This window comes from Hyla sarda, chromosome 8, assembly GCF_029499605.1.
Source record: "Hyla sarda isolate aHylSar1 chromosome 8, aHylSar1.hap1, whole genome shotgun sequence".
Classification (NCBI taxonomy): Eukaryota; Metazoa; Chordata; class Amphibia; order Anura; family Hylidae; genus Hyla; species Hyla sarda.
This window is the reverse complement of record NC_079196.1, coordinates 194433113-194442049: the sequence shown is the minus strand read 5'-3', so window position 1 is coordinate 194442049 and position 8937 is coordinate 194433113. Positions and strand designations below refer to the sequence as shown.

The 8937-nt window shown below is 39.1% G+C and overlaps 2 protein-coding genes across 2 annotated transcripts in view; one reads left to right on the top strand and one right to left on the bottom strand.

Annotated features, from left to right (window-relative positions):
* Positions 1 to 1963: 1963 nt before the first annotated feature.
* UNCX (UNC homeobox) overlaps positions 1964 to 8937 on the bottom strand; it is a 45024-nt gene continuing 38050 nt past the window's right edge. The window contains exons 4-5 of the mRNA XM_056534210.1: positions 6139 to 6176; positions 1964 to 3111 (exon numbers count right to left, since the gene is read on the bottom strand). Coding sequence (XP_056390185.1) covers positions 3010 to 3111; positions 6139 to 6176 — 140 coding nt within the window. The 3' untranslated portion in view covers positions 1964 to 3009. The remainder of the gene's footprint in view (positions 3112 to 6138; positions 6177 to 8937) is intronic.
* Positions 3876 to 7359, top strand: LOC130284150 (uncharacterized). The gene is made up of 2 exons (XM_056534211.1): positions 3876 to 4922; positions 7288 to 7359. Exon 1 carries the CDS (start codon positions 4069 to 4071, stop codon positions 4897 to 4899), a length of 831 nt encoding a protein of 276 aa, XP_056390186.1. The 5' UTR covers positions 3876 to 4068; the 3' UTR covers positions 4900 to 4922; positions 7288 to 7359.

Genomic DNA, 8937 nt, shown 5'->3' with positions numbered 1-8937 from the left:
AGCATGGGACCTGGACGCTGAGGTCCTCAGCGTTCCAGTTTCTTCACCTGTCTGACACCGCCACTCTGTCTACTTAATAAAGAATATCCTGAAGCTTCCATTTGGGTGAGTGCCGTCTACAATTCTTCATTGTTCATATTTGGATTCACTCTTATGTTTCTGGACTGAGCATCATACGGATTGGTTTTGCTTCATATCTTCACCCCTGTGTCTGCCCACTTGCCGTGGTTGCAGCAGTGCCGGACTCTATCCCTTTTGCCTGTTAGATTTGTAAATTACTTCTCTTGAAAAATTGTAATCCTACCATTACTTATCAGCTGCTAAAGTTGAGTTGTTCTTTTCTGGCTGAGAAGAGTGCTCTCTGTTGACACCTCTGTCTGTCTCAGGAACTGTCCAGAGCAGGAGAGGCTTGCTATGGGGATTTGCTTCTAATCTGGACAGTTCCTGAGACAAGCAGAGATGTCAGCAGAGAGCACTGTTGTCTGACAGAAAAGAGCAACTTAACTTCAGCAGCTGATAAGTACTTAAAGGATTACATTTTTGTAATAGAAGTAATTTACAATTCTCAAAGAAACAAGAGAACAATCGGCACAGCTTACTTCTGATCCTCAGTGCTTCAACAGGCCAGTTGAAGCACTATGTAGTGCAAAACAGCGTTGTCGTCTCTCTGCGGTACCCCCCTGCGTGTCCATCTCCGTCTTCTCCCTGGGCAACACTGTTGTGAATATGTGCAATAAAGAACTTTGCTGAACAGAAGAGTGGTGAGTCGCCGACTATTTATTTTCTCTACTTGCATAATTTACAAATCTGTTTAATTTTCTGGCACTAGTTGATATGAAAGAAAATAGTTTTTAACCAGAGTACCCCTTTAAGGGCACTGGCCAATGGCTAGTGTGCTGGGAGTTAAAGTTTTGCAACATCTGGAGGGCCACAGTGTGAGACCACTACTTAAGGGGAACCTATAACAAGGGACTTACAGCGAGTAGAAGTAAATGACATTGTCAGAAAGTTCTCATGTTATAAGAAGCCATAGACATCGCCAAGTTAAACTTTTCTTTAGCAGACACTTCACACATTTCATGCCTCTTTTCAGCTTGTGCTGTGTACACTGGGACAGAGTCATCAGTTATGTCATTATCATTGGGGGGCAGCATTGTAATGAATTATAAGGTAACAGCTACCAGATCTACCACTTACAATTGGCGATCAGCTCCTCCTCCCTCCTCCCTCCCACAGCATGTCACAGAGCATGCTCACAGCTCTCCCACAGGAAGCTGTCCAGGAATACAGCTGTAGAGCTACAGTATGGACACCACTGCTCAATAACATTACATAACAACACTACATCAACTGTTCTAGAATCTCACCGTGTAGAGCCAAAGCGCATATCCAAGTGTAAACAAGCTATGGAGACCGCAGTCGGTAGTATATATGCCTGCTGCATTGATCTTGTCAGTAGTGGCCTTCATACACATTTAGCTGGAAATGTGAAGCCGCAATAGGTCGCACTATATATAATAAATGTTATATTTAGAAACAGATTGGAGTGAGTGAAAACGAATTAATTAGTAAAACCTCCATTACATTACAGCAGCCTACAATTCTATAATTACACAAGATATATGAACGGCCCCGTAATGAGTCGGTGCTAACAGCACATTCATTGTAATGCACAGTAGCCAGTCACTAATGGGAGTTTATGAAGTTGTCTATTCACAATGCTACAGTCAGTGGGGCACCGGAGAGTGGCTTTAAGCGTTGAAGGAAAAAAAAAGAGAAATGACTGATAGAATATAGGTGCAACTTCTAGAAAGAATCAAAGAAGTTAAATATTGCTATATTAGATGGACGGATAGATAGAAATATAGATAGATAGAAAGATAAAGTTGATAATAGGCAGCACACCAAAGTTAGTGCAAATAAAGGTGTTCTTTATTCCATATACGAGGCAACGTTTCAGCGATCTCACATCGCCATTTTCAAGTGTTTAACAAGTGATACTAATGGGGTTTAAATACACCCCTTCATTAGTGACATCCCAGAATTTAAGGAGATGCCCCTAATGTCATACCGCAGGGGTAGGAATTTAAAAGACATGCTTGTTAAAGCTGATGTGTCCAGACAAGTGATACTAATGGGGTTTAAATACACCCCTTCATTAGTGACATCATCAAAATTTGCATATCACATTACATATTTACAAGTGTCAAAACAGTGTAAAAATCGTAAAAAATACAATCGCTTATCCAAATACAGTGTATCATGTTATAGTTTAGTTATACATACAAATTGAGTGTATATACAGAATCGCCAGGCACAAACAAATCAGGCGATTACCACATTATAAGTAACCAGGTGCTCAATGTGTTAATGTGACGTTAATGTGACGTTAAAAGCATTACCGGTATGAAGTCCTGATTGGATATCAGTCCCAGGGCGCAAACCGCCATTGGACCGCACGCCCGATTCATCCACATAGGACACCGGAACTCTAACCAATCACAGTGAGAGCATCACGGTGGCCATAGAAACCTGCGTGATCTCATACAGGAGGCGTCACTTGAATTCGTGCATGCCCAATGCCTCTTCAGATCAGGGTAGCGCCATCTTTATTATGGGTAAATGTAAGGTAATAGATACCGGACTACTGGCAAATAGTTCGTAATGGTAAGTATATTATATTTAAGGGCATCTTATTATTCTGCATCCTAGAAACACAGTCAAGGGAACCAAGACACAGCATTCCCCCTCTATGGACTCCTCTGGGTGCGTCTATCTGGATCCATAGGACCCATTAGTGCGCTATTCCAGATTGCTGGATCTGGTGATTTACCTGCCGGTCTACTGGAGTGTTCACCAGTAGGATCCATTTATGAGGTGAAAGTGTCTAATCGGTTACCCAACACTCATGTTACATACACCCAAGGGTCTAGACACTATATAAATAAGATTTACAGATAAACAGCTGTCACTGCGTTGGTTAAAGAAAATAACTACATAAAAATTCAATTAGAAATAACATTTTAGAAAAAAGAAAATTGCGGTTCTTAGGTAGGGATTCTGTCTCCAAATCTTGCGGACTCCATAACCGGAATGTAGATACTTGAATATCTAAAATAATAATAGAAATATAAGTGTTAGAGGATATATAGAAAAGAGTAGTAATCACTTGTTACTCCAATACCTCCTGGACATCAACACGATCACTGGCAGTACATTTTATGTAAGTAATCTTGGTAGCACAGTGAATTCTACATTCAGTCCGTTGGGTTTTCAGGAATTGAGGTCAAATATTCATCTCAATTCCCTCTTTTGTAATATAGAGACCCTATCCCCTCCTCTCTTAAGTGGTGGGATATGGTCTACTACCATGCATTTCAAATCCTTCTCTTGATGGCCTGCTTCTAGAAAATGTTTCGACACTGATAAGTCTGTTCTATTTTTCCGTATGGAATATCTATGCTGATTTAGCCTTGTTTTGAAATAGCATTTTGTTTCCCCTATGTAAATCAAATTATATGGGCACCATAAGATATACACAACATGATCGCTTTCACAGGTTAAATAATGTTTAATGGGGACCGTTTTCCCCATTTGGGGGTGTGTGAAACAGTTCCCTTTCTGCACATACTTGCAGTTCACACACCTTCGACAGGGAAAACAGCCCCTATTTTGAACAGATATATATTCAGATATATATTCTGTCTGGACACATCAGCTTTAACAAGCATGTCTTTTAAATTCCTACCCCTGCGGTATGACATTAGGGGCATCTCCTTAAATTCTGGGATGTCACTAATGAAGGGGTGTATTTAAACCCCATTAGTATCACTTGTTAAACACTTGAAAATGGCGATGTGAGATCGCTGAAACATTGTCTCATATATGGAATAAAGAACACCTTTATTTGCACTAACTTTGCTGTGCTGCCTATTATCAACTTTATCTAAAGTGGGATCGGAGCACCGAGATCCAATTGGCGTGCACCCCTGGGACTCTGTTGACTGGATGTGCTGCTTACTATTGGTTTATATTTGGTGGTGAATAAGCGTGCACTCTCTACGGATTATGGAAATCTCCAATGGCAACCAGACTGGTCTGCCGACCTCCACTACTTATTCCATGGATACTTTCTCTTATACCGCTCTGGACTTCAATAGAATTATTGGCAATTCTACAAATGATGCATCATTTTTGCACAATCCTTCCAACTTGGACCTCAAAAGGATGTATGAGACAGAAACTAAAAGAGCATTGGGACTTCAACTGCATGTTACCACAATGACAGAATATTTCCGGACCCATAGGATACCAAGAGGTATGCGCATACAACCTCGTACAAATTCTTTCACAAATGATTTAGAATATAGAGCAAAATATGAGGCTATCTCGAACAAGTACGCACTGGACTTGATTTTATTAAATCTAGAATTTTTGCAACATGATCTTCTGTCATGTCAAACCAAGATTGCCGAATTGGAAACCACCTTGAAGAGTGCCTTTGAAGCAGAGGAACTCAATAAATTACTGAAAAAAGAACAGAATTTTTTGGTCAAACAACAAGTGGCAATTGAAGAAACTAAACGGAAAAAATGGTTTAGAGATAACCAGGACTATATTAATAGTAGAGTGTATGCCTGGGACAATGTGACCACATCTATGAAAAGATTCAGCAGGAGGAACTACACCGGCCAAGACGTCAATGAAGTCATCAATCAGCCTGGACAAACTGGAAATAATGCACGGGAACAGCCAAATAAACAGCAACCTTTTTTAGGGGTACAACCATTCCAAGCAGACGGCAGAGGGGAGGGCGCAGACACTTCCGCGCCCTCAAAAAAGACACAGCAGAATACTCGGAATCAGGGACAAGCCACAGGGACACAGAGGAAGAAGTAGAAAATATGGACAATCCGATCGTGGTAAATATTTCTTCGTGTATTTTATCTAATGAACAATTGTTATTATTGTCGAAAGGACTTAACTTCTGTCCCAATAAATTTAATGACTGGTTTCAATTGGAACTAGATTTCATTCAATTTATTCGCAGAATCAAACTTAAAGTATGTTTTTTTCAACATAGAACTGAGATTAATGTACCTTCTACTAATGCAATTAATGCTGATTTTGAATTTAAAAAAACTTGATTTACATATACCTAGTGATTTTCAACCCACAATTGAATCACATGCAGTTACCACATTTATGGAATGTGTCAAAAAAGAATTTACGCTGATCAAACAACAACAATTGAGATTAAAACATCCGAATCTTACACATAATGAACTACTTGCTATGCAACAACTTGTCCATGACCACAACCTCATCATCAAACCGGCCGATAAGGGTGGTGGGGTTGTGGTCATGGACCGTAGCACATACATGAAAGAGGCCTATAGACAACTGGAAGATCCGGAGGTCTACAGGATTCTGACTAGAGATCCTAGAATCGATATGACTAGAATGCTGAAAAACATTGTTGAGGATGCCTTACAACAAGGGTTGATTGATAAAAAGCTTAGTGAGTTTCTTTTGGTTGATCATCCTGTTACACCTCTTTTGTACCTCCTGCCGAAGATTCATAAGAGCCTGCGAGATCCACCTGGCAGGCCTATAGTCTCCGGCAGGGGGTCGCTTTCTAATAATGTATCCATTTTCCTAGATAAAATTCTGAGACAATATGCTTTGGAAGCAAAGTCATATCTAAGAGATACAAGGAACTTTTTGGCAAAAATTTCACAAATTACTGTACCGACTAATGCCCTAATTGCAAGTTTTGACATTGTTAGTCTATATACTTCCATTCAACATAGGAGAGGCACAGAAGCAGTAAGGAAAATGTTGGTCACAGCACAATTTGATAATGAGCAAATTGACTTTATTCTACGGCTATTAATGTTTGTTTTACAGAACAATTATTTTTATTTTGATGATAAATACTATGTACAGCAACGTGGGACCGCCATGGGCAGTAACATGGCGCCCACGTATGCAAACATAGTTATGAGAGATTTTGAGGAACAACATGTCTATGTAGTCCACCACTCCAGGAAGATCCTGGGGTGGTGACGCTACATAGATGATGTTTTTTTGATTTGGGAAGGAACAGGTGAGGAACTAATTGATTTCCAGACTTACCTGAACAGCATTGACGCAGACCTTCAATTCACTTTGACCTATTCAACAGAAAAGGTTAAATTTTTAGACACAGAAGTACATATTGTTGACAATAGGCTTTCTACAGATTTATTTTCAAAACCCTCTGACTGTAATACATTATTAAGATTTGATTCATGCCACCCCAGACCTATGGTTGAGTCACTGCAATACAGCCAATTCCTGCGGCAAGTAGAATTGTGGATAACAATGACAAACTAGACAGGGTAATTGAAAAAATGACTGTACAATTTATTCAGAGAGGTTATCCCCGCACCTTGATTGACAGACAAAAGCACCAACTACTAGAAGAACATAAAGGGACTAGGGCCCCGAGAATAAAAAAGGATTCAACATCTTGAATCCCATTTATTACCACCTACAATGAAATATCGGGTAAAATTGCACAAAAGGTTAAAAAACACTGGCACTTAATTAAGGACAATTTCCCAGACATACCAGAATTTAAGGAGATGCCCCTAATGTCATACCGCAGGGGTAGGAATTTAAAAGACATGCTTGTTAAAGCTGATGTGTCCAGACAGAAGGTGCCTACACAAAAATATTTATCTGTACAAAATAGGGGCTGTTTTCCCTGTCGAAGGTGTGTGAACTGCAAGTATGTGCAGAAAGGGAACACACCCCCAAACGGGGAAAACGGTCCCCATTAAACATTATTTAACCTGTGACAGCGATCGCATTGTGTATATCTTATGGTGCCCATGTAATTTGATTTACATAGGGGAAACAAAATGCGATTTCAAAACAAGGCTAAATCAGCATAGATATTCCATACGGAAAAATAGAACAGACTTACCAGTGTCGAAACATTTTGTAGAAGCAGGCCATCAAGAGAAGGACTTGAAATGCATGGTAGTAGACCATATCCCACCACTTAAGAGAGGAGGGGATAGGGTCTCTATATTACAAAAGAGGGAATTGAGGTGAATATTTGACCTCAATTCCTTAAAACCCAACGGACTGAATGTAGAATTCACTGTGCTACCAAGATTACTTACATAAAATGTACTGCCAGTGATCGTGTTGATGTCCAGGAGGTATTGGAGTAACAAGTGATTACTTCTCTTTTCTATATATTCTCTAACACTTATATTTCTATTATTATTTTAGATATTCAAGTATCTACATTCCGGTTATGGAGTCCGCTAGATTTGGAGACAGAATCCCTACCTAAGAACCGCAATTTTCTTTTTTCTAAAATGTTATTTCTAATTGAATTTTTATGTAGTTATTTTCTTTAACCAACGCCGTGACAGCTGTTTATATGTAAATCTTATTTATACAGTGTCTAGACCCTTGGGTGTATGTAACATGAGTGTTGGGTAACCGATTAGACACTTTCACCTCATAAATGGATCCTACTGGTGAACACTCCAGTAGACCGGCAGGTAAATCACCAGATCCGGCAATCTGGAATAGCGCACTAATGGGTCCTATGGATCCAGATAGACGCACCCAGAGGAGTCCATAGAGGGGGAATGCTGTGTCTTGGTTCCCTTGACTGTGTTTCTAGGATGCATGCAGGGTGACACAGTACTACTTAGGGGCAGAATAATAAGATGCCCTTGAATATAATATACTTACCATTGCGAACTACTTGCCAGTAGTCCGGTATCTATTACCTTACATTTACCCATAATAAAGATGGCGCTACCCTGATCTGAAGAGGCATTGGGCATGCGCAAATTCAAGTGACGCCTCTTGTATGAGATCACGCAGGTTTCTATGGCCACCATGATGCTCTCACTGTGATTGGTTAGAGTTCCGGTGTAACCGGAAGTGAGTCCCGGCGTCCCATGTGGATGAATCGGGCGTGCGGTACAATGGCGGTTTGCGCCCTGGGACTGATATCCAATCAGGACTTCATATCGGTAATGCTTTTAACGTCATATTAACACATTGAGCACCTGGTTACTTATAATGTGGTAATCGCCTGATTTGTTTGTGCCTGGCGATTCTGTATATACACTCAATTTGTATGTATAACTAAACTATAATATGACACTGTATTTGGATAAGCGATTGTATTTTTTACGATTTTTACACAGTTTTTACACTTGTAAATATGTCATGTGATATGCAAATTTTGATGATGTCACTAATGAAGGGGTGTATTTAAACCCCATTAGTATCACTTGTTAAACACTTGAAAATGGCGATGTGAGATCGCTGAAAGATCGCTGCCTATTATCAACTTTATCTAAAGTGGGATCGGAGCACCGAGATCCAATTGGCGTGCACCCCTGGGACTCTTTTTACTGGATGTGCTGCTTAATATTGGTTTATAGATAGAAAGATAGATAGATATGAGATAGAAAGAAAGAAAGAAAGAAAGAAAGAAAGAAAAATATCATAACAGTAATTATCTCTCTTTCTATTATCTATCTATCTCATATCTTTCTATCTATCTATCTCATATCTATCTATCTAGCTATCTTATTTCTATCCTATATCTATCTATCTATCTCTCTCATATCTATCTATTTTCTTTTTTTTTGCTTATTTTTCAGTAATTTCTATTCCTCTATTTATATCATTTCTTTCTTTTATTTTGTCTATATACATGTCTATCTATCTATTTTCTTTCTATGTAATATCTATTTACATGTCTCTGTCTATATCTATCCCATATCTATCTATCTATCTATTATATATCAGATAGCAAGACAGAAGAATAGTGGTCTGTAGAATATAGACAGCAATATTTAGATAACAAAATTTATATTATGTATAGAAGTTAAATACAAAGATAGATAGATA

What these genes read in the sequence shown, in the direction of transcription:
- LOC130284150 (XM_056534211.1), top strand. Translation starts at nt 4,069, where the DNA reads ATGGAAATCTCCAATGGCAACCAGACTGGTCTGCCGACCTCCACTACT.